Source organism: Agelaius tricolor, unplaced genomic scaffold (assembly GCF_023055355.1).
Source record: "Agelaius tricolor isolate 1412-34295 unplaced genomic scaffold, bAgeTri1.0.p SCAF_9, whole genome shotgun sequence".
NCBI lineage: Eukaryota > Metazoa > Chordata > Aves > Passeriformes > Icteridae > Agelaius > Agelaius tricolor.
The window spans coordinates 44,031,451-44,057,084 of record NW_027269269.1 but is presented as its reverse complement, the minus strand read 5'-3'; the positions used below and the strand labels follow the sequence as shown (position 1 = coordinate 44,057,084).

Here is a 25,634-nt window from a genome sequence, read left to right as displayed (position 1 = left end):
GTAAAAGTGGGGCGGGAGCTGTGTGTGTGAATTCTGTGGTTCAGCTGAAGTGAGGGGCTGGGGCACAGGGGTGTAGGGAGAGGGATACAAGGTGAAACACACAGTGAGAGGGTGGGAGATGATGTGTGGGACATTAGATCACCTGGGACATGCCTGAGGAAGGGATGTGGTGCAGAAGTACTGAACAGGAAAAGATGTGGAGAGCTGGGTGAAGAAATGAGTATGAGGTTGGCTGGGGAGAGTGGTACATGAAGGGAAGCATGTGAGGAGTTGGGACTTGAATCGTTGTAAGAAAGAGAAATGGGAGTGGGATTGGGGTAGCACTGGGAGCCAGAATATGAGGTAGGAAGTGCTTTCAGCAGGAGGGACGTGGTGCACATGGGTCATGAGGGAAATTGTGGGGCTCCAGAGCTGGGAGGCAGTGTAGATAGACCAGGGGAGCAGGAATCCAGGGAAGCTGAGCCTGTAGTATCGAACTAGTAGGTGGGATACTAAGTGTGGGAGGGGATCTTGTACATGGGGATTGTGGGGAAGAGCAGTATCTGTCAAGGCAGGGGAAATGTGTTTATTTGGAAGGATTCCTACTAGGTAGAGGAGAAGCTCTGTGTGTGTGTATGCATGAGAGGGAATCTGTGCTCTGGCTGGCTGCAAAGGGGGAAGAGAGACTAAATCTGAAGTTTCATGAGGTTAAGGGTTAGATGATGAGGAAAAAAAATGAACAGTAGAGACCTCAAATGCTTAGGGAAATGGTGGGACAGGTGGATGCATGCAAGGCAGCAAGGCTCCACTTCTAGGATGAGAGAGAAGCCTGTATTTCTGTGTTGTCCAGCTCCCTGTCCCCAGGTTCTGTGTAGCTGATGGGTCTAAAAAGGCCTCTGAAGATGGATTGTTTGGGATATGGAAGGTGGATTTTACTCAGGGAGGGTAGACAAAGCATGAGGAGACAGATGGGAAGAATCTGATGTGACAGTCATTGGTGGGTTGCTATTTGGGTGTAAAATATTAAGGTGGGATGATTACATGATTAGTGCTTTAATAGTAAACTACATGAGAAATCAAAAAATTGTCATGCAGCAAAGGAAGAATGAAATAAGTGTCAGATAGGAGCTGGTTGTGGAGTGATTCAAAGCTCACCAAGGTGAAAGGAAAGATGCTTTAATTCTTCAGATGCCAGACCTAACATGGACTCTGAAGCTGGTCAGGAAATAACCATGAACCTCACTTTTGGGAGAGAAACATCAAGTCTGGTAGCCCTTACCTGGTGAAGTAACACCTTCTCCTTGGTCTGGGCAGAGAAGAAAGGGCTGTGCCAAGTCAAGTTTGTCTCCTTAAGCCTCCTTGTTGGTGACTGGATGATTTTCTGTCAAAACACAGTTGGAGGAAGCGGGGGAGATAGCTCTCTCTGTTTTTAGGGGTTCCAGTAACATTTTTATTTTCCTTGAAAGTATTTTGTCCTTGGTTTCTCTGTGAAAAGCCCACACAGACATTGGATGCTCTGAAGGATCCTTAAATGTATCAAATCTTTAAAAGCATGAGGAAAAAAAGTGAAGCAGTTTTTTTTCCTGTTTTGTTGAATTACTTGATCAGCGATTGCTCGAGATATTACAATAACAACCGTTGGGAAGCTAGGCAAGGCATTATATGAAATCCAATGAAAGAATTAACATACTTTAACAGCTTTATCCCCACTTCTCTTCGTTTGCCTGTGTCCTGCTTTCTCTGAGGTGTGTCCGGCTGAAGCGGGGTGTTGCAGGTGTGGAACTGGGCAGCTGATGGGGGCACACACACGGAGTGGAGTTGTTTTGTGTCCATTCTGCGGCAGAGGAGCTGTGCTTGCAGGAGTGCACACGCCTGCATCCCATGGCACAGGGATCTGCTTTCCTGCCTGAACTACAGGCGTTGTTTTCCCGAGGTTTTATAGCCATTTTGGACAAGTTGGCATGATGGCTCTGTTACGCGGTGTGGATTTTTTTTCTTTTAACAGTGATCTCCAAAGAGATTATTTTTAATGAATGTGTCCTTTTTTTCTTACTCAGTGCATAAAAATGGCTCAAGGGCTCATATTCTTTCCCTGTCTCCCTTGCTGGCCTCTCCTCAAACAACAAAAGAAAGGCATCTTTCTTTTTTTGACTTGGAGTTAGCAACGATGTTAGTTTTGGGATTTTGGAATTTTCTCAGTGGGGCAAGTGCGTTTTTGTTTTGTTTTGTTTTTTTAATCTGTTTTTTTTGGGTCGGGATTTTATTGTGGAGAGGGGTCTGGGGATCTTGGGTCTCACTGCACTTGTGTGAACTCTTAACACCTTAATTGAAGGGGTGGAGATGCTGAATCACTAACAAAGACCTCCTTTATCCAAAATGTTAATCAATCATTGACGTTAAATAAGTGTGAACAAAACCAAGCAAAAAAACCCCCCACCCTAAACAAGTTTTTGTGTAAGTCCCCCTCCCATTCAGCTGCTCATCTTTGGTCAGGTTAACGTGATAAATTCTTTTGGGAATGTATTTTGCCCGTGCACTTGATTTTTGCAGTGTTTAGTAAAAGTTCTGTTTATGACTTCCCAGTGTAGTTTTCCCAATACAGATTATTTAGCTCCTAGATGTCTAAAGAGGTCCTGGGAAAAATTGTGATTTGCTCTGGTGTGGGGGAGTAGCTGGACTATGATAGCAGTGTTGTGACCATCTTTTTGTACACTAGTTTTTTTTTTTTTTTCCCCTTGTTTGTTTTGGGGAGTTATTTTGCTTTTCTCTCTTGTGATGAGTTAATTTGTTTATTGGTCAACACAATCTTCTAAGCTAGGACCTGCATTTTAATGTGAAAGAAAAGAAATAGGTTTCTGGTCATACAACCAGAAACTTTGTAGATCTCTTTTGGATATTATGGATACAAAGGGTGTGGACTCTTTCTTCCCTGTGCTTTCCCCCTCCTTCCCCCCCCATCTTACATTTCATCTTTACAGTTCATGTGCTTGGATTGTTTTTAGTTAGGGTTAGTCCACAGCCAAACTGCATTTGTCACCAAATATCCAAATATAGAAACTGAGGCGACTGTAAGCCACAAGGCTAAAATATTCATATACTACAGCTTTTCTGAGCAGTTTATATGTTTGATGTGGATAAGAATGGAGTACCTTTGATCCATATTTCCCAGCTATTCAAAGGCTTGCTACTCTGCAGCACATTGACTTCCCACACCTATTTCTACATGTTTCTTCCTAGATGTTGTTTTTTCCTCTGAATTCTTGACATGCTGTGTCAATTCTCTTGCCTCACAAACTGTGCCTATGGCTTAGGAATTTTGCTGGTCTTTTATAAATTCAATAGGAAAAAAAACCCAACTCCAAACAGCAACAACAACTTTATCCTGTGAAGCAATTACATTCCAGTGAGTATTCAAACTAATTTTATCTTAAATGTGAGCTGTGCTACCTTGCAGGGTTTTTTCTGTTCTGCTTTGTAGAAGTTTGTCAGAATTTCTTCATAGCAATGCAGGCAGCCTTCATAAAATCCTTCTAACTCGTTTGTGTGGCCTTGGACTTCACAGAAATCTCTGAGCCTCCCTAAGGTCTGTGGTCTGTTTACACAGATATGAAGTCCTTTAACCCAGCAAGTTTTGCTGTGGGCTTGGATTTCCTGCTTACAAGCTCTGCTGGAGTCCCTCTAGTCTTCCTGCTGGCAAAATAAAGGTGTTAACTCAGTTTTTCAGAGCAATTTGTGAATGGAAGGAGATTTCATTGCCGAATTTTTGTTCAAGCAGTGCTCTGCCTATTGAATTTAAAAGAGCTTTCCCCTATGTACCCTTACTTGTCTGTTAGGTATTCGTTTTTTTTACTGCTTTAAAAGTTTAATTGTTTTGGAGCTTGACCTCCTTTGTAGTAGGGACTACACAAGTCCAGAAGAACAGGAACTTTATTCATAATTAGGAAGTCCAGATAATCTTGAAGAACTTGAACAAAAAAAATCTATCTGTTGGGAAATTTCCGAAGGGTTGCCTTTAAGAACATGCAGGCTTATAAATACTGGTTAGCAACAACAGGTGACATTTAATGTGCTGAATCCAAGTGAACTGTTCCAGTGTTCACTTTTGATTTATATTTTTGAAGAAGCAGGGGTGTGCTTTGAGAGTGCACCCTTACCTGTTGGCGGAGCTGCCCTCTGTTTTTATTCCTTTGAGCTCTTCCTTCAGTGCTAGAGCTGGGTTTTGAGGAGTCCTTGGTGCTCATCTGTTTTGACTTTGCACCATCCTGCTGTGTGTGCTGGTGCTGCTGTTTTGGAGCAGCTGGATGCTGGAACGGATCAGGGAGCTGATCTGGATTAGAAGTAGCCTGGCAAAGAAATGATGATACTTAGCCTGCATCAGTTTGCCAGACTGGTTTGCTGTTTGGCCACGGGCACATCAGACAGTGTGGTGCAGGGGTGGGAGTAAATATTGGTACCAGCAGTTCTCTAAGCTGGCAGTGCTGCCAAAAGGAATGCTCATCTAACTACATTGCTAAGAGTCTGCTAAACTTGCTAAATGTTTTTTACACCTGTTTGTTACAGCTTCCCTTGCCTGAGAACAGTTCCTCCAGCTTACCTTGTTCTTTTTGCCAAAAATCATCTCTGAACGTATATGCAAGGTATCAAAAGAGAAGCCCTCTTGAAGAAGCTTTAAGCAGGGCCAACAGCAGAGTGTTGGGGCTTTGCTAGGGAAGAGTTTCTGCTGCCTCAAGACTTTCTGTTGATACAGAACATGTACTGTAAATTGACGATAGACTATTTAGTATGGTTGCAATTAAGCAGTGAAACTCATGCTGTGAGAATCTTGCTGAGGAGCAAGAATTCAACAAGAGTTAAAAAGCATCAGATGTCTTTAAGAATATGAAGAATATTCAATTATCATAATCAGTGGCAGTAGAAATTTTGGAAGAGGTATTAAGCCTGTGGTCTAAGCCTTCTTTTTTATTCTGCTCTAGCAGTTGTGCTTCTATATTGGGAAAGGGAGGGATGGAATAGCCTGTTGTGCCTGGGTTTGCTGCAGGGTTCTCACACTCCTCTCTGGAAACTTGACTGAGAACCAGCATATGAGATGTGCCATAGACTTCTGGTTTGATCCTGGTGAACCATCCTGAAATCTGGTAAATGTGGCTATTGTGAAGTGAACTGCTACCTCACAACTTTTTACATTTTCTTTATTCCTACTTCTGTGGGTTGTTCTTCCAGCAGAGTTGAATCTGAGCACTCTGGTTTTGATCTACTTTGACAACACTAATTGAATTTATTTTAAATACTGTTATGAAATTGCAGTTAACTATATCTGAAGAATGAATGTTATCTCTTTAGAGAGATCCCTTTTTTTCAGACAGACTTAAAAGCAGAAGTGGGATTTTCCTTGTTTGGCCTCCAAGAAGATGCTTGTGGAATAGGGAAGGGAGATGAACAGGGGAGCTATAAGGTGGTTGGCCTATTTGTTTTTTAAAACCTAGGCAGGATCAATGAAATCCTTTCGAAGGAAGGAAGAAGTGCCTTTTACCACTGACATGATTTCTTTCAACAAAGAGAGATGGAGCAATGTCCTCTGAGATTTCACTGAAAATTGGGTGCTGTAGTCTCGAAAGCAATGCTGGTTTTACGTGCTCCTTAGTGGTACAGTCGGTGGCATAAAGAGTGGATGATATACACAATAATTCAGCTGCATATGGAATCGAGGGAGAGCTTGCTGTTTTCTGTATTGAGTTCAGAGCAGTTGTTGTTCAGGCACAGATAGCCACACAGCTGCCTGTTCAGCTCCTAGCACTGGCAATTACTCTGAGCTGGGTGTCTTGTTTTCATGGCTGTTTGGCCTCTAAAGAAAGCAGTGCTGCTGTGTTTTTCCTCCTCTGGTGAGGCTCTGTCTGCAGAGTAGCAGAGCAGGAGAGCTTTAAATCACTGACCCACCTTGTCACTGATGGTCTCCTTGTGCCTGTGATTGTCCTCTGTGCCTTCTGAACAAAGGGTGCAGATATCTGTTCTACCTTATCAGCAGGGTGGCTGGGGCCCATGGGCTCGTGTAAAGCCAGGGTTGCTTGGATTTGGTGGCAAACTTGGGAACAGAGCTCGGCTCTGAACGTGCCTGTGATTTATCTACTCGACCACGTTACTTACGCTCTACAAATTGCTTTAAGTCTGTGAGTCTGCCTGTGTATGTTGTGTCAAGCTATCCTTGCCACCTTTGCAGTGTGCACAGAGTTGTGAAGACCTGAACAAAAACTCTGGTTTAGTGGTTCACTGATAAAAACACTGGGTAAAGTCAAGCAGTGCAGACCATTCTTCAGGTTGCTCAGAGCTCTGCTTTCTGCATTTTACTAAACTGACTTCTTCAGGTGTCTTGATATCACTGTTCCACTGCCTGTGAAATGGCAATGTTCTATCTGTGTACCAATCTGGATTTGTTTGAGGATTGATTAGAAATGTATTTGCAGTGTAATATAAAACCAAGTTGTAGCCTGTTGAGGTGAACAGCCACAGCCTGCCTCAACAGAGACAGCTGGTACAATGGACAGTTGAGGCAATCCTGTGTATGGAGAAACTCTTTTCAGAACTTCTGATGGTGGAATGGAAGTTTTCCACCACATTTTATATGTATGTATTAGAAAAAAAACTAAAAAAACTTCAGGTCAAAATGATTTGACAGCTCGTTAGCAAGAAAACACTTTTTTCTGCCTCTTGAAAATAATAATTTTATATATATATATGCATATATTAAAAAAAATTAACCTTCTTGTGGTTGGGGCATAGAAGGTTGAAACTGTCAGGCAAATAGCCACCATCCAGCAGAAATGCTTCTGAATGCTTTAGTGAAAGGCAGCTTTGATTTGACAGTTATGAGGCTTTGAAAATAGCGCTGTGTTTATACAGCACAGTAAATACTTTGAAGTGCGTTAGGCTGTGCTGTACATGCGTGGCTAACTAGAGGAATATTAAATGCCTACATCTTGTGTTGAGTGAGGGAGGATCCTGCAGCAATTGGAATTGCATGCTCCTCATACTTTTATAAGATCGTGTCAAAGCAGTAGATTTGATAATAGACCTGATTATACAATTGCTTAATTTCTTGTCAAAATAACATTTTTACATGCAGTGTTCTGAGATCTTTGAGGTGACCTCATGTTATTTATCAAATGTCAGTTTTTCATCCCAGCAGCTTTGATATAATCATGTAGCATCGTGGAGTACTGTGTACATGCAGTTTTTGCTTGCTGGAGTTCTTTGAAGTGCCTTACTCCTTAGAAGAGTCATTGCTGTGCGGAGGATCCTGCATTTAATAGCTGGGAAGCCGGTGTGAAATCACTGCACTGTGTCACTGAGGGTCGTGCTGCCTCTCACATGCCTGATGTGGGTCTAAAAGCAAGGGAATGAGAGGTTCAGTGCACCAGGGACAAGCGCACCCTGGCACACATTTTACCCAGCAGTAAGCTGCAGGGATGTAGTAGCTCTTCAGCTCTGCTCCCATGGGAATGCTGGGTTTGTGGTGTTGAGCTCCCCAGGTGCCTGAGAACAGCAGGAGGGCTCGTGTAGAGGAGCAGAGCAGAGGGATGGCTGGTGGTGACAGTCCTGAGCGAAAACTGGTCTGGCAGGCAGTGCTCGAAGGTAGTGATGCTCAGGGGGCCTTGGAAAAGTGCTCATTTGGGAGGAGAGAGAGTGGAGAGCTGTAAAGGTGAAGGTTGACATGAAGGAAGGTGTACGGCTTGCCCCCAGCAATTCCGGCTGGTGTCGTGTGTCGTGTCCCCTTGCAGCAGAGTGCGGAGTTACTGCTTGCTGTAGCACTGGGTTTTTCTCAGAGGAGCTCTGTCCTGTACTGACCCATCCCAGCCCCACTTAGCTTATGAAAACTGACAAGATTGCAGCCCAAGGAGTTACGCCTGAGGATTGCTTTCTTATCTTTCATTCTGGAAGCCTGTTGAAGGGATGCCGAAAGGGAAGGAAAAAGCACTTGGGTTTTTTCTGTGCTGAACTGATTAGGGACTTGTTTCTCCCAAGCCTTTTGTTTAAGCAGTGTGGTGTTAATACTTGTAGAAGAGCAAACTGCTGTCTCTTTTGTCCTGTCTCCCTATCCAGTATTTCAGCATATTTTCCCCCAGCCCCTTTCAACAGATAAGTTTCTAGAGAATGGCCTGCTGGCAAGTTTGACACAGGTGTCTTTCACCTGTGGTTGTTCATGCTGATGTCCTTATTTAAATTTTTCAAAAAATAAACCCAGAGAAGTAAGAGGAAGGATACTCCTAACTCCTGAAAAGTAAATGAAGTTTTGACAGAAGCCAAAGCTATGAAAGCAGGACATAGAGAACTCTCATTACCCACTGGACTCCTGCATGCAATGCTGACTGATGCTAAGGCTATTAACTGCTAACATGACGTGGAAAGCTGCAGAAGCCTGTCATACATTAGGGAAATACTGTTAAAATGTTTCTTGAAAAATCCCTTATTGCTCGAGCTTTTGATCTTTATCGGTGTTTACAATAGCTGGGCACTCCATGGCAGCCCGGCTGCTGCTCAGGTGAGCGATGCTCCACACAGGGAGCTCCAAACTGCGCTTGTAAAGTACATAGGCTGCTCCCAGCCCTGCTAGCAGAGGTGGAGCTGAAGTGATGCTGGCAGCTGCGCCAGGCTGAGCTGAGGTCAGCGCGATGTCGTGACAGGGAGCGCGACCATGTCGTGACAGGGAGCGCGACGGCGGCCCCGGCCGACCCGCACCTGCCAGTGCTGCTGCTGCTGCAGCTGAAATGGCAGGAACGCTGAGGGGAAGTGTTCATAATGTTCCTGTGCAGAAGCAGATAGCTGTAGCTTAGGCTTTGAGGGGTTTTTGAAAGAATTTTTCTCTTGGCTTTTTCCCCAGGCTGATTTCTGGAACTGTGTCAGAATCTGCCAAGAGCTTGTTCCAGTCCCAAGTGAACCAAGTAGATCAAGTGTTTTTTACATAATAGCAGATGGGAAATTGAAAAGCTCTCAGTGTTTGTCTGTGTACACCTTGAATTTGATCACCAGCGTCCATAAGTGTCTGTCTCCTCCACTGCTTTGAAGAAGGAGTTGTACAGAGTCAGAAGCTGTCTAGGACAGCCATGCATCCCTACTGGATTAATAATGCACTGAAATGTTGTTAAATACATTAAAAATAAATTTAATGGACATACAGTTGTCTGTTTGACAAGAAGTGTTAGTATTATTCACAACTCTTGAAAGTTACACTTGTGAGAGTAGTGGGCAACATGTCTGTTGCAAAAGACTGTTTTAGAATGGTTTTTTAAAGTACCTAAAAAGAATGATTACTTACACAGCCCTTATATCATGGCTACTGTTGGTTATCCATGCACTTGTCAGAAGGAACAGAATAGTTGCTAGAGATACCATTTTCTCAGAAAAGGGGATAGTGGCATGAGAAACTCATACAACACTTAATTCTCTGAGCCTTTGAGTTTGTATTGTGCTTTGTCAGTGATTGTCTTCTCTGCACATTTTAAGGATGTAGAGCAAAAGGTTGGATTTTCTGTGGCCTTTGTTGTTTTGAATGGACTTCAGGAGAGATTTGTTCTTTGGGAAAGGTCCCCATCTGTGGTGATAGGGGCTGGGAGGAAGGGTGTCTGTACTGTCTTATTTGAGAGGAGCTGCATTGTGTGACCACACTGCATTTGCATGGGCCTGATTAAATATTCTTACAGTTTCTGGGAGGCTTATCCTCTGGTCCTAAATTCTTACATTAAAAGAAACAACTCAAGGGAACTTCTCCCCATGTAATGGCATAGAATCTTGATGCCCTTTTCCTGTCTGTGTCTGTTGGTCTTCAAGGTGCTAATTGAGGTGAATCTGTCTTTGCTCAGCCCCTTTCTCTGTGCTTCAGGGCTGGATCTAGTTGTAGGCAATAACCTACTCATTTAGAGTTCAACAGGGATGCTTACACCTCACGTGCAGGAGAAGGTATTTTCCCTGTGGAGGTTGCAAGGAGTAATTTCTGGTATAAAACTGTGAACATAGAGATAATGCTCTGCAGACTTTGGAATAGCAGTGATTTCTCTGATGTAGTAAGATGGAATTCTCTGGGAGACTGTGAGAACTTTGTGCATCATTTTTTATTGTTATGACACGAACATAGGAAAGTCTGTACTGTTTCAGGGTAAGTTAGGACCATCTAGAAACTGATAACTGGCTGTGAGTTGTTATCTAATCACCTTAGATGAACAACTTACCTCTACCTACCCTGGAGCATCCAAGTTACCGATCTGAAGGTACCTGAGGTATTTTCTGTCCTTGTTTATGAAAAAAGAGCAGAGGGACCTGGCAGAAGATGGGCACAAATGTATTTCAATAAGCATAAGTTAATCCATGCCTTTGCCATCAGTCAGCACTGCCTCCTTTGTGCCAGTGAGCACATGGACACCTTGTGGGATGAAACAGGAAAGTTGTCTCCTGAATATTATTTATATCTTCACAAGTGTTGGATGGGATAGAGTTGGATTGGTTTACACTGGTTGAAGTTGCTTTCCTGGGTCCAGTACAGAGCTGGTGTGCAGAAGGTAAGGTTGCATTTTTGACAGACCTATTTGAATGATGATGGGTTCAATCCTAGTAGTGTGACAGGCTTTATCCATTCCTGAGAAAGGATGAGGAAGACAGCTTTTGCTAGGAGGCAGAGACAGATTTAAAGGTGTATTTAATAGCCCTTGGTAGGGAGCCCTATCTAAAAATTTGGACTGCTTCAAGGGATTGAAGTGTCTTGTGTCCCTCTATCCTCAGGTGTCATAGGGAGATGTATGGGGTGTAGAATATTCATGTCATTTTATCTATTTGCTTTTACATGATCTTAAGGAAGTCGGACAGCTCAATAAAAGCTTTGAATAACACTTCCTGTGTCCTCCTTGTTTGCCAGTCGCTCTCCTTATCAATGAGGTGTGTAATCAAGCACTTTATTAAACAGCAGCTTATTAAAAAGTAATGTGCAGCTCAGCTGCAAGTGTGTAAAATAAGCAAATGCTCAACAAATCTGCTAAGTGCAGCACGTGATGAAAACCAGTGGTAGCTCTTGGGTGTAGTGGAGTCACCTTTTGCCAGGACAGCTATTCTCCCTCTCATGTGGTTGAATGAGGGTCGGAGAAATTGGAGGTGCCCTTCCCAGTAAAAATGTGCTGAAGGAGCGCGTTGGCTGATTCATTGCCTTGCCCCACCTCTCAGGTCACACAGGGAATCCACTGGTGGATGCACTTGCAGAAGTTTGCTTCCTGGTGGCTGTCAGGATCAGTGGTTGCTCAAATACCTCCTGCTGCTGCTGCTATTCTGGGTTCCTTCTAAAGCTTCTGTTCTTCCCTGAGCAATCTCTTATCCCACTCTCTCTCCTTCCTTACCCATTCCACTGTCAGAGATACAATTCAGGGTGCAGGCTCAGCTTGCATTCAAAGTTATCATTTGTTTTCTGCAGCAGCAGGTCTCCAGCCTTTTTTCTTTTTCCATGCTGATTTTGAGCTCTCACCACCCTCAGTCCAGCACAGACTGACAGTCTCAGAAAGGCCATGTGGAAAATAGCAGTGTGCTCTTTCTTGTATGCAGAGAAAGGTTTCTTGCCTTTAATGCTTCATGTCACAGTCAGGCCACAAGTCTGATACTTTTATCTACTTGGTATGCTTTTATTTCATCTCTCCACATTCTCCTCCTCAAAGAGGGAGAAAAGACTGAAGTGAATCAGTGATAACTGCAGCTGTTCCTGCTGGAATAGCCATAATGATATATACCTCCAAGTACTTGACCACTTGTCACTATCAAGCTTCTCCAGCTTAGGGCCATAAAATAGGAATTAGTTAGTTTGATTTTTTTTTAAACCTTCTATTTGCAGTGCAGTAATATGGTGGCTGGTTCATGGAAGTACAGGGGTGGTCAAAATATTTAACTGAAAGGCAAACTGAGATGTGAATTTGCATCTCATTAATTACTCTGCGGTAGCTGCATTGTGTGCATGCTGTCAGCCTTTTGCCCTTAAATTCACTGTGAAGCAAACTGCCTTGTGCTATCAGGGCCTTGTGCAGGTGAGCAGCAGAGATGGGACACTAGGGAATGGAATTGCAGTGCAGTAACTGGGTAGCCTAAAAGATGGATGATGCCCCTCTTGCCGTCCTGAGCGATGGTCTGCAAGGCTGGGATTGAATGTTTCAAGGAATAGAGCTCTGAGCAATGTCTGTGATAGATTCTCTCCATCCTGATGTGTGCTGGTGTTCACACGCTTTCCTCTTCAAAGGAAAAGGTGATTCCTGTCCCTGCTCTGGTAGAGGTGTGTCAGTATTGGCACTGGCATGGCTTAGCCTGTATTGTTTCGTTGGGTGGGGTGGGGGAAAGGGGAGAGGAGATATAACTGGGTAATTGGATTCAGGGATGGTTGTGCTGCTGTGGTGAGTTTTACTGGATGAAGCAGCTTGTTGCGATAGGTGTTTGTTTCAGCTTCTGTCTGCAGGTGTGACTTGGCTAGATAAGGATGGTCTATCACGTTGATGATTTCATTGTTTGATTTGGCTGGACTGGGTGGAGAATGTAGCTGCATTGTTTGGGACTAGCTTTGTAGTTTGGTTTTGTGAAGTGGATTACATGGCAGCACGTTGCTACGTTATTAAGGTGAAGCTGCAGTAGATAATAGTTGGAGAACGTTGGAGGGAAGAGAATATGCACAGGCTTTCACAATGCATAACTAGTTGAGCCTCCAGCTCCTGTGTTTCTGTCAGGAGACCTGGTCAGCAGAATGCGTTGGGATTACCCAGAAAAATTTTGGTAGTGATTTCAGTTTGCAGTTGTACTTTAACTGCGAGGCTGTCCATGCTGTGTAAATAGCTGAGAGTGCTCTGAGATACCACACTGGCCCTGACAGTGTGAGTGTTGTTTGGATTCATACTGTCTTGCAGCCTCTACAGTTTTCACAGCGGGTGAGGGAGAAGCTGGCAGGTCACTGCTGGTTTTTTTGCTAACCTCAAATTTAGCAGTAAGCTGCTCTTCAGAGCCTGTGTTTCCTTGTATTGCTGAACTTTCAGGCACTTATACTTGCTTTGGATTCCCTTCCTCCTGTAGGGTATGCAATGATGTGAAGTAGGAGCTGCCAGAGCAGTGCTTCCTCCTTCTAAAACCTGCCTGGTTTTCCCCTAGATGTGATTGCCTGGCTTTACCTGATATTTGATGTTTCTGTTTATACATTGTCTGGCTGTGGAGGAGGTTGCATCTATGAAGCACAAGGGTTTGGCAGGAGTTGCTGGGCACATTGTGAGGGGAAGGTGAGCCTTTGAAGAGAGGTGGGTGCAGAGAAGGGAAGATGACATGCCCAAGCTTTGTGCCAGCTTCTCTAAGCACAGATAAGCTCATGGGAATCCGACTGGCTAAACCTGGGAGTGCTAAAGGAGGTCTGCCCTATCTCCCCTCCATGGGCAGCGTGGGTCTTCAGAGTCTTCAGTCTGATGGTGGCTTCTTGGGTGCTGATAAATTTTTCCAGGCTGAGCAGAGGCTTCCCCTTGGTGGTTCAGAGCAGCTTTTGATTTCTCTGCTTCTGTGGTTGAATGCAGGAAGGGGTGTACAGCTTAGCTGGGAGTTCTTGTTGGTGAAACCTTTTCTCTCCTTTTTCCAGGTGACTGTTTTTTGTGAGACAAGTGGTTTGCAACTCATGGCCTCCACGATGAGTACTGCAGTGTCGTGACACCAGGGGTCTTGGTAAGCTACTTGTTGGAAAAACAAGGGTCTACAATCTATCTCCATGAATGCAGATCCATCTCTTTTGTCTATGCAGTTAAAGTTTGAATTAATTTAAAGCCATCCAAATTGTAGGCTGCAAGCAAATGGGGTGGGGCTACATTTTCACCTGTTCTCACCTCCTCTTCTGAGCTTGTAATGATAGTGATGCGGTTACATGATATCAACCAGGTCAGGGGAAAAATCCAGCTGAATAGAAATTTTTGTTGTTCTCATTGGGTTAGTTCCCATTCAGATCTTTCCCTGATGTGGTGAGAATGAGTAGCCAGCTGAACCATCCCATTTCTCTGTAACCTTTGCCTGCCATACCTTAAAGCCATCCTGAAAATACAGCCTTGGATGTAGATTTCCAAAATGTCTTGAAAAGTGGTTTGACCATTCACTGTCACTGACCCTACCTCTAATTTTAAAGCAATGATACAGGCTTTGCTATAGTAGGCAGACTCCAGCTGCAAAAATACATTTCTCTAGAGCTCTTCCATTATTGAACCCTAGATTCCCAGGCATATATGTGTTAGAAGTGCATTGAGAAAAATCATGAGACATTCCATTTCACATTATAAAAGATGGTACATTCCCTGTGTGCAGAAATAAGAAGCTGAGGAAGTTGAGTTGCTGTTGTTCCTCCAATGAATATATTGATGTATCCTTTATAGCTCTTTCTGGTAAGAATAAATTTAAACTGAGATTGGAAAACACAGTTCCCTTGCACAACACATCACTTCGAATATATGGAAGATGTGCATATAGAATAATAAAAATGTAAGGTTAACAAATTGGAGGGTTCTCCTCCCACCCCTGGGTGAAGTACTTGAAAGTTTGGTGATGTCAAGAATACTGTGTAGCCAGTGTGATTGTGATTCTTATCTTCATGTTTTCCCATTGCACTGTGCAAGACTGGGACCCTTGAGACAATTCTCATCTTGTAATAAAAGGTAAAATAATGTATAAATATCCAAATGGAAAAGCTGAGGATTAAGCAACCAGAATACTTAAGTTCATCATGCAAGCATTACATCCTGCTGTAAACATCAAGCTCTGCTCACTGTTATGCTGCTACTCCTGTTCTCATTTTTTTTTTAACCTGGAATTCACTGTATTTTCAGTCACAACTTCACCTTTAGTGAGGATGCAGAAGTTTCACAGAGTTCCACTGGCTTTTACAGATGTGTCAGTCTCTTGGAAGGCAGAGTTGGGTGCTGTTGATAATGTTACAGTTTTATTTAACAAAACAGACATGGGAGCCAAATTTGCATGCAAAGATGATACAATTTAGATATGTGTGAAGAGATTTTGTCTCCTCTTTAATGTATCTGTATAGAACCAGCTGTAATTGCAACATGATAGTAGGAACAATAGGGATAGGGCAACTCCAACATTGTTCCCAAAATCAGTGGGATAAACAGCTAAAGCCCCAGAGAGGCGTGTGGGTCCTCTGCAGTGTGTGGCTCAGACTGGAGTTCATCTGATTATGCCTGATAAGAGGACTTTAAAATGAGACATGTGCTGCAGAAACATTCCCCACATTTTAATAGGTTCATGCAGCACCGTGGAGGTGAGATGACTTCTCTGACTCATTAAGGAGATGTGGGGTAGAGAGGAGAATTTTTGTAGGTGATGCAGAACTTCACACAACTAGTGCAGTGTGGGTCATATTAAAGTAGAGCAGCACAAAGTCACCAAGATGTGTAACAGCACAACCTCACAACTGTACAGATTTGAGGAACTGAAAAACCGTGGTGTTTAATACTACAAGTTGCTGGTAACTGCTTGGCCAGAGGTGATCATAGAGTGCCCATGTCTTTTAATCCTCCGGTGTCATCAGCACATAAGCCAGTTTTTTTGTTTTGAAATGCAGTTTGAACAGTAGTTTCTTCATAAAATTCAAGACACTGCCATCCTAATAAGATTTATTTTGTTTCATTTGGTATATATGGGAAGAAACTACTTCTTTGGTGCTGAGAAGGAATATCGGGAATATTTACATTTGAATAATATTTAACTAGCAATGCTTAATACATTAACAATAAATCTTGGTTAGATTCTAAATTAAGTGGATTTGCATCTGAGTAGGTGAGATGAACAGGAGAGATTTTGTTGAAACATAAACAAGACAGAAATTTGTTCCAAAATAATTTAGCCCAGAGCACATAAACAGTAATGTTCAATAGTTTCCACCTCCAGAAGCAGCTTTATGTGCCTTACTGCCTGCGTCATGCATATTGTTTCTTAGAAAGAAGCTAAAAAAGCAGCTGCTTTTTTTGTGCCTTTTTTTTTAAAAGCCTCAATAATGTGTGGTGTGTTGCTGAGCAAATTTAGCTGGGTACTACTCCAGTGCTTTTTTCACCTTTCTAATAGATATGATGAGTGACTAACCTCTCATGCTTTCAGAGTAATCACACAGAGCAGTAACTTACAGGTGGTCAGAAAGGCATTTTATTTTATTTTTCTCCCTTTGTGTAACTCTTAGCACACATCATTGAACATGTGTCTGGGTATATTGGACCAAAGAGACAAAAGATTTAAGTAGAGTTTATGTTCTTAAGAAATATCAGATTACGGCCATTCACAGGGGAATTTTGGATAGCTAAGTCATGTTGGGGATTTGTACTTTTGGCTTCCTACTGACTTTTGAAGTGTCTTTAAGTTGAGCACAGATGCAGAATGTAAGTGTTCAGATACAAGGTGCTTCCCTGTTTTGTTGATTCCAGAATGATTTGCTTTGGACAAAGGGAAGATGGCCTCACTGCCTGTAAACTGAATGGCTGTAAACTGAATGGCTGTAAACTGAATGGCCAGCCAGAGCTGCCTCTGGTCTGAAATACACATCTGTCTGAAAGCTCTTCTTCTCTCTCTTCTTGGGAATGGGGGAAGAATTGCCATGCATTTCTTCACAGCAGACACATCTGCTTGGGAAGTTCCTCATTGGTTTTCTGTTCTCTCCTTGTGGGGTGGTTTGCAGTGTGCCCTGGAGATGCGAGACTTCCCCTGGGCAGCAGGAGGCACGCATCTAGAGAATGCTGGAGCTGCAGGAGGGAAGTGCCCAGTGCAAAAGCAGCGAGGAGCAAAGAGAAAAAAGGCAAGCAGGCAGCCAGCACTGAGAGAAGCGGGTGGCAGGAAGCGCTTCGACGCTGCCTCTGGCGGCACGCTCCCCAGAGGAACTTGACGAGAGCCCATCTGCGTGTGTGTGAGACTGTGAGCTCAGGATTTCTGTCAATGCATTCCAGTAACCCCAAAGTGAGGAACTCCCCGTCAGGCAACACACAGAGGTAAGGAGAAGAGGCTGCAGTCAGCTGCTCTGGGTTGGTGCACATAGCCATCCCTGCTCTGCTGCTGGATTAGCCCAAGGACTGTGGCAATGTGGCTTCCTGCTCCCTCTGTGCTGCCATCAGCCTGCTGAGTATCTGAGCAGTGGGTGCACAGTGCTGGTGGTCTCCATGCTTGCAAGGCTCAGGATGAGCTGAAAGCTGTAAACCCATGGGGCATGGATTCTCCATTCCTTGTGCTCTCCTCCCTTTCACCAGGTGCCTGGATAGGCTGTAGGAGAGTTAACCTGCTGTTTCTTTTCTTTTTCTCCTCTTCTAATTATATATTTCCTGAGAGATAGTTGGGCATCAGAAGGTCTCTCTGTCTGTACTTTCACACAAAATGCTTTCTCCATATTATTGGCTTGAGCAGCCTGGAGAACTGATCAGCTGAGCACTGAGATCCTCTGCGTCAGTCACTTGCCAGTGCAGCAGGTCAGCATTTATTCTCCACTAATTTGGAAACAGAAAAATATGAAAGAAAAGCAGTGTCCAGGGACTTAGGATGGTTCTGATTGACAGCATTCTTGAGTTTGAGTATTTACTCCTAGAGGTCATCTGGAGCTTAGCAGTATTTCAGAGGGAATGCTTCTGAGTCAGATGTCTGTCCAAAGGAAGGACATCTTGTGTGAGTCCCACGGTGAGGATGCTAGGAAGCACTGCCTGTTGGAAGTGATAGTGGTGATGCTAAAACACAATGCAGAAGATCCAATAGCTATGGAGTAAGTGGAGAGTGAGGAGGGAAGGGGTGCCTAACACCTGTAGAACCCAGAGGAGCAAAATATTTTTGGGATGCAATTTGCTCAGTGGAAGAGGAATGAAAGACTGAGTCTCCTTTGGCAAACTGAGGAGAATTCATCTGCCCCATTTTGCAGGAGTGTGCTTGGAGATGGTATCCTTCTCTTTCCTTATTCAGGGGCAGGTTGTAGCTGGTTTAATTGTTTTCACGGTCAGAGGTTTGTGTTTCTCTGGCAGCTCGCCCCAGTGGATGACGAATGCTGCAGTAATGCTGGGTTTTCCTTGTGCTCCCTGTAGAACTGGATAGGGAGGTGCAAGGGAGGGGTTGGGGGGGGTCTGCTGATCAGAGCTGCAGTGTAGTTGGGGTCCAGGAGAATGGTGAGGGCAACTTTATAGTGCCTTGTTTGTTTACTCTGAGCTGGTCTTGGTGTGAGGTGCTTTTCTGTGCACATAGAAACCGTTGTCTTTATTGACAGAAGTGCCAGAGGTGGGTCCTCATGTGACAGCAGTTTCTGGGATCTGGCAGGTCTGTGGTTTGCCCTGGTGCCTTCTTGAGCAATGAGATTTCATCTTGGATAATAACCCTTTCAGGGCATGTTCAAAAAAGCACCTGCATGACTCTAAGCTTGCAGGCATTTTTTATTTGTCAGCAATTGTCTTAGCTTGTAAAGGTGACAGTGGTTGTTTCTGCTTCACTCTAATCTGTTCCTACAGGGCTGAATGAATCAATGGTGTGATTTGTCACTTTTTCCTTTTCTTTCTTTTTTTTTCCTCTCTCCCCAGCAGCCCCAAATCAAAGCAGGAGGTGATGGTCCGTCCCCCTACAGTGATGTCCCCGTCTGGCAACCCTCAGCTGGATTCCAAATTTTCCAACCAAGGCAAACAAGGGGGCTCCACCAGCCAATCCCAGCCCTCTCCCTGTGACCCCAAAAGTGGAGGTCACACCCCCAAAGTGCTCCCGGGCCCGGGTGGGAGTATGGGGCTGAAGAATGGGGCTGGAAATGGTGCCAAGGGGAAGGGGAAGAGAGAGAGGAGCATTTCAGCAGACTCCTTTGAACAGAGGGAAGCTGGGACTCCTAATGATGACCCAGAAATCAAAGGTACGTTTGCTAGGGTTCATGTGCAAGTGCAGACAATTAGTCTGAATCTTCTGTGAGATGGAGAATTGCTCTGCAAGTATTAGTGAGACATTTTGTTTGTCTGAGCTTCTCAAAGTTCCAGCCAATGAAGCCTAAAGGTCTTGAAAGCAGGCAAAGAGGAGAGGTTGTCCTAGCTGGCATTGGTAAATGTCTTGTTCACGCTCGGTTAGAGCCCAGACCTGACTCTGGTGGGAAAGTTCCTTTGTAACTCTTAAACTCCCCCAGAGGATTTAAAAGTACAAATGCAACCTGTTGGTCTCCTTCTGGCCTTTGGCCTTTCAGGAACTGTTCTGTTGTAACTGGGGTTTTAACAATATGCAGGTCTGTTTTGTCAACATAGATACATAACCCGTAGCACCCTGACTGGTAACACAAGCCAGAGAGCTGGGATTTCTGTTCCTGGCTCCAACATTGTCTCTGTGAGGCAGTGCAAAACCAGACCATATGTTCAGTTGTCCATCTTTGTTGTCCATTTGCTAGGTCACCTAGCTAAGGTGGCTGAGCAAAAGAAAAAGTTTTGCAAGAGTGTTTTTGTGAGGCAGACATATTTATCTTTGTTTCTACATAAAAGTGTAGTTTTCCTGCTTTATGTGGTCATTGGAGAATTCAAAGGATCAGTTGTGGGAACTGCTACTTTCTTTGGAAAGGGACACAAGAGGAGCTTTCTCCCAGTGTTGCTTGAAGGACCCCAAGGCTTTAGAGGAAAGATATGTAGTGTAATAGAAGAATTGCCTCTAGTGGTGCTTGTGGAAGAAGCAGAAAATTTCAGAGGAGAAAAGGCTCTGATCAGTTTCCAGAATTGATTTGTAAAGAGATCCCATGATAGTAATTCCCTTCTTTTCCCCTTTGTCCCTTTCCAGACTGCAATTCTGCTGATCATGTGAAGTCCCAGGAGTCTCAGCACACACCACACTCCATGACTCCTTCAAATGCTTCAGCCCCAAGGTCTTCCACACCTTCCCATGGTCTGACTGCCACTTTGGAGCCAGCAAGTGGGCAGAAGACTCCATCCAAAGTGGTTTACGTCTTTTCTACTGAGATGGCCAACAAGTAAGTAGGTAGCTGCTTGAATGTCTTCTGGGAGCAGGCATTACATTTGTGCTCATCTTTTAAGAGATTATCAAGGGCATTTTCTGCATCAAGTAGCAAAAAGTCATTACTTGTTTTGGGGATGCTGAAGAGGTTGGAGTGGACCATATCCCTGCCTTCTTTGCTCTGAGAAGTAATTGTTTCATTCTCTGAGGTATGGGTATATAATTTTTTTTGGCAAGTACTGGTGGATATTGTTTTGCAATCCATGCAATGAATAGAAGCCAGGATGGCTTAAACTGAGACATGAACCCTGAATGCTGATGAGTTTGTAGACGTAAGCATTTTTCTTTTGCTACTCATCTAGAGTGAAATATGTGTGGCTAAATCTTTCTGCCTTTTGCCAGCTGAAAGATAGAAAGGAGGCCAGTTAAGAAAAGTTGATTCTTGGTTTCAACTGGATATGTGCATCTGCCTGTCTGTCTTTGCAGGGCTGCAGAAGCTGTGCTGAAGGGACAGGTGGAAACCATCGTGTCCTTTCATATCCAGAACATCTCAAACAGCAAGGCGGAACGAAACACTGTACCCTTGGTAGGGAATACCTGCATGGGGGTGAGAAGGGGAAATTGTAAATGTGCCTGTGTCTGGTTCAGAGAGATGGATGATTATTTACACTCTGAAATACGTTTTAGGAAGACAGATAGTTGTCATTCAGACTGTCTGCAAATAAATGTCTTGGGTCATCCAAAGAAGAGTTAGAGTCTTGCAATATTTGGGTAGTGTATTTCCAACCTGTAGGTCATGTAGAGCTAGCACAGACAAAAGGGGTCCCTGCAGTAATGCCTTGAGCAAAGTAGGTTTCTGCATTGCCAAAAGGCAGCTGTGTAATTGCTGCATGAAAGCAAATTTTGGGCTGGTGGGATTGAGATTGGGTGTTTTGTTTGCACTGCTGCTTATGTGACATGGCTGTAAGAAGAGCAAGTGACTGAGTGTGGCTTTCTCTTGCAGAATCCTCAGATCACTGCACTTCGGACTGAACCCAAGCCCCTGCCACAGCCCCAGCCCCCTGCTGCCCAGGACCAGAACCCTCCCCAGAACGCCAAAATGCAGCCGACTCCGCCCGTGTCAGCGCCAGTATCCAAACCCACTGGCCCCCCATGTCCCATAGATCAGGACAGTCCCAGTGTGGAAAGCAAAGTGATGTCTGTGGGCAGCCCTGCCAACTCTACCCCGTTGCAGACAGAAGGATTTGGGCAGAGTTCAACCCCCAATAATCGAGCGGTTAGCCCAGTTTCCCAAGGTAGCAATAGCTCTGCTGCAGACCCCAAAGGCCCTCCCCAGCAGGGGTCTGGTGGGGACCCATCCAGTTTGGGTGAGAACCCTGATGGACTGTCACAGGAGCAGCTGGAGCACCGAGAGCGCTCGTTGCAGACCCTGAGGGACATCCAGCGCATGCTCTTCCCTGATGAGAAGGAGTTTGCGGGAGGGCAAAGTGGGGGGCCACCCCCAAATGCTGGGGTGCTGGATGGTCCCCAAAAGAAACCCGAAGGGCCGATACAGGCTATGATGGCTCAATCCCAAAGTTTAGGCAAAGGGTCGGGGTCTCGGACAGATGGAGGGGCTCCGTTTGGCCCTCAAGGACACAGGGACATGCCTTTTTCCCCAGATGAAATGGGGCCACCACCAATGAACTCCCAGTCAGGAGCCATAGGCCCGGACCACCTGGACCACATGACTCCTGAGCAGGTGGCCTGGCTCAAGCTGCAGCAGGAGTTTTACGAGGAGAAGAGAAGGAAGCAAGAGCAGGTGGTTGTGCAGCAGTGTTCCCTGCAGGACATGATGGTCCACCAGCATGGGCCTCGTGGGGTGGTCCGAGGTCCTCCCCCTCCCTACCAGATGACCCCTGGTGAGGGCTGGGGACCTGGGGGTCCGGAGCCCTTCCCTGAAGGCATGAACATGTCCCACTCTCTGCCCCCCAGGGGCATGGCCCCTCATCCCAACGTGCCCGGGAGCCAGATGCGCCTGCCTGGTTTTGCAGGAATGATGAACCCTGACATGGAAGGCCCCAATGTCCCGAATCCCGCCTCACGGCCTGGGCTTTCAGGAGTTAGTTGGCCAGATGATGTGCCAAAAATCCCAGATGGGCGAAACTTCCCTCCTGGTCAGGGTGTTTTCAGTGGCCCTGGCCGAGGGGAGCGGTTCCCCAATCCGCAGGGCCTGCCTGAAGAGCTCTATCAGCAGCAGCTGGCTGAGAAACAGATGGGCCTCCCTCCTGGTCTGAACATGGAAGGCATCAGGCCCGGCATGGAGATCAACAGAATGATGCCCTCCCAGAGACACATGGAGCCTGGGAACAACCCCATCTTCCCTCGCATGCCGGTAGAAGGACCGATGAGCCCATCTAGGGGGGACTTCCCAAAAGGAATACCCCCGCAAATGGCTTCTAGCAGGGAGCTGGAGTTTGGGATGGGCCCTGGCAGCATGAAGGGGGACATGGGCATGAATGTCAGCATGGGCTCCAACCCACCCCTGGTCCCTCAGAAGCTGAGGGAGGCAGGAGTTGGGCCGGAAGAGATGATGAAGCTGCGCCCCGGCGTGTCAGAGATGCTCTCCTCTCAGCAGAAAATGGTGCCGCTGCCGTTTGGGGAGCACCCGCAGCAGGAGTATGGCATGGGTCCCAGGCCTTTCCTTCCCATGTCTCAGGGCCCAGGAGTCGGTCTGCGGAATCTCAGAGAACAGATGGGGCCTGACCAAAGGACTAACAACCGGCTCAGCCACATGCCGCCACTACCTCTCAATCCCACCAGTAACCCGAATAGCCTCAACACTGCTCCCCCTGCACAGCGCAGCCTCGGCCGCAAGCCCTTGGATATCTCTGCGGCTGGCCAGGTGCATTCGCCAGGAATCAACCCCCTGAAGTCCCCCACCATGCGCCAGGTCCAGTCTCCCATGATGGGGTCTCCCTCGGGGAACCTTAAGTCCCCTCAGACGCCCTCCCAGCTGGCAGGAATGCTCGCGGGCCCCACTGCCGCAGCTGCTGCTGCCTCCATTAAATCCCCCCCTGTCTTGGGGTCTGCTGCTGCTTCTCCTGTCCACCTCAAGTCTCCGTCTCTCCCCGCACCTTCTCCTGGATGGACTTCATCTCCAAAGCCTCCTTTGCAGAGCCCTGGGATTCCCCCGAACCACAAGGCGTCTCTAACCATGTCTTCTCCAGCCATGCTGGGGAACGTGGAGTCGGGTGAGTGCTGCCTCTGCTAGCCAGATTTGGTGCTTTGGTTCATGTTGGGTCATCCAAGATGTGCAGCAAAGGGAGGGGGGAGGGCTCCTGCAGCAGGATATGAGCTGGATGGCCCTTTCCCTATTTGAGGGGGGCTGTGCTGAGGGTTTGGTGGGTGGCCATGCAAGCGGAGGGTTGCATTTGTGGGTTTGCACCCTGCCTCCCATGTGTTGAGCTCAGGGCTGATCACTCTGAGGATGTAAAAGCAAAAGGATGGGGTTAAGAGGTGTGAAAAGATGTGGAGAATTGATGGGAGAAATCTCTCCTTGGAAGGGTCTTGTGCTGTTCTTCCATAGCTCATAGTCACTGTAGCACAACAGAGAAGATCCCATTGATGTTATTAAAGCACTTTGGTATAAAAGGTTCCTACAAAGACATGTTGAGCAGTTAACCAGCTGTGTATCTAGACACAGGTCAGGAATGGTTGGTCCTTTCTAGGTTTACATTGCAGACAGGAAGTTGTGATTCAGTTGTTCAGACTTCAAGCATTTTGGAGCCATCTAAGCACCACTGTACATAACATTTGGTTGCATGCTGAGCCGTGCTGTGCCTGGGATCTTGGGGTCCCGCTGCTGGCACACTTCTGCTCCCACCTTCTCAAAGCTCACCCGCCCTTCAGTCCAGGCTTCCTCAGCTCTGGGCAGCCTCCCCGCCCGAGAAATTCTCCTGGCTGGAAAAGTGGAGCCCTTTGCCCACGTTGCCCTCTAGTGCTGCCGCGGGTAACAGCGGGGACTGGGACCGGGATGTGCCAGTGGGGTGGCCGGCTCGGGAGGGCACCCAAGTGCTTCAGTCTGTGCCTTACTTAATGCTTAATGAATGCTTTGACATGCAGCTCTTCCAAACCATGGATCTTTTGGCATTGCGGTTTTTTTGTATTCTCTATTCTCATTTCCTCTTTTGATTGGGAGGGGCTGAGGAATGTGCAGTGAATTTTCAGTGAGAGCACAGCTTCAGTTTAGCATCTGCACATTGGTCTGGGTGGCATAAAATTCATCACTGAAGAACAAAGGACATTGGAAGTGCAGTTTAGTTACTTCTAGTTTTGTGAGAGGAAGGGATGACATTAAGCTAATAGGTGCAGAGGATGCTTCTTTCACTGGAATAAGCAGCTAATATCTCTGTATGAAACAAGAAATGCAACGTAAACAGGGGGTTTTACTTGTAGCTCCTGATGCAGCTTGTCAGAAATGTACTCGCATGTCTCAGCATAATATCTGCTACAGCTTGCCTTGTGCTGCCTATGTCTTTTTTGATTTTAGATTTTGATTTTTATGGCTAGCTCTGGTATCTAAGTCTGTCTTCAGTGTATGGAAATTGAATAGCAGAATTTTCAGACTAAACTGGTAATTCTTCATGTGGATTTGTGGAGGCTCAAGATAGTTCTAGTTAGAAGTGTTATACAGTAGGATAACATATTAATCAACTTGACCAATAGGTTTGTTTTTCTGGTTACCTTTCATAATCATTGACTGCATTAGTCATGTAAAGTCTTGCAATAGGAAAGATTTCTAGTTTTTGAGATTTCTAGGGGAAAAGAGTTTGATTTAAGGAAAACAGTAAGAAGGAGAAAAATTTAAATTCATGCTCTTTTTCTTTTCTTTTTTTTTTCCTAAGGTGGTCCACCTCCTTCCACAGTCAGCCAGTCTGCTCCTGCGACTCTCCCTGGAAATCTTCCCTCTAGCAGTCCTTACACAATGCCTCCAGAGCCAACCCTGTCCCAGAATCCCCTCTCCATTATGATGTCCAGGATGTCCAAATTTGCCATGCCCAGCTCTACACCGCTCTATCATGATGCCATCAAAACTGTGGCCAGCTCGGATGACGACTCCCCTCCAGCACGCTCCCCAAACTTGCCACCTATGAACAGCGTACCAGGTAAGAAAATCAAAGGGACATAAGCACAAGGCATCAGGGTGATTCCATGGAAACCTCATCAAATGAAGACAGTGAGATGGGAAAAAACTCGAGGAATATGTAGCCATGGGTGGTTTTCGAGGAAACATGTGCAATTCTCTGAGATGGAAATTCTCCTTGCAACTGTTTTTTTCTGTTCAGAAAGTGTGCATTCCTCAGAAGGTGTCTAATGTGGAAGGCACTTATGTATGGGAGAGATTCTCTCTCAGGCAGACTGGAATTGTTTGTGTGAATGAAGGCTGCTCATGGGATTAAGGGTCGGACCTACAATGTGTTGTCCAGAGGAAACTTCACCTCTCCTGTCCTAAGGCAGTGCCATAGAAGCTTCACTGATTTTGGGGGGTTTGTTTGGACACTGAATCATCAAAAACATAAAACTAGGCTGTAGCACCTCCACCCTATTGAATTAGTAGTTGAAAAAGGTGATGAGTGGATGTTTCAAGAGAGTGGCAATTGGTGATGAATTCTTGATAAGTTTACCTGTAGCTTTGCAGTGTGTTTCACACAGTAATG

At 45.5% G+C, this 25,634-nt stretch overlaps 1 protein-coding gene across 5 annotated transcripts in view; it reads left to right on the top strand.

Moving 5' to 3' along the window:
• Positions 1–25,634, top strand: part of BCL9 (BCL9 transcription coactivator) — a 57,542-nt gene that overhangs the window by 29,225 nt on the left and 2,683 nt on the right. For 4 of the 5 annotated variants that reach the window (XM_071433741.1, XM_071433735.1, XM_071433739.1 and 1 more), the window contains exons 2-8: positions 13,598–13,680; positions 16,682–16,988; positions 18,546–18,862; positions 19,762–19,951; positions 20,422–20,521; positions 20,939–23,168; positions 24,822–25,082. In XM_071433741.1, the coding sequence (XP_071289842.1) occupies positions 16,936–16,988; positions 18,546–18,862; positions 19,762–19,951; positions 20,422–20,521; positions 20,939–23,168; positions 24,822–25,082 (3,151 nt within the window). In that variant the 5' untranslated portion in view covers positions 13,598–13,680; positions 16,682–16,935. The remainder of the gene's footprint in view (positions 1–13,597; positions 13,681–16,681; positions 16,989–18,545; positions 18,863–19,761; positions 19,952–20,421; positions 20,522–20,938; positions 23,169–24,821; positions 25,083–25,634) is intronic. The other variant, XM_071433740.1, reaches the window with a different exon arrangement.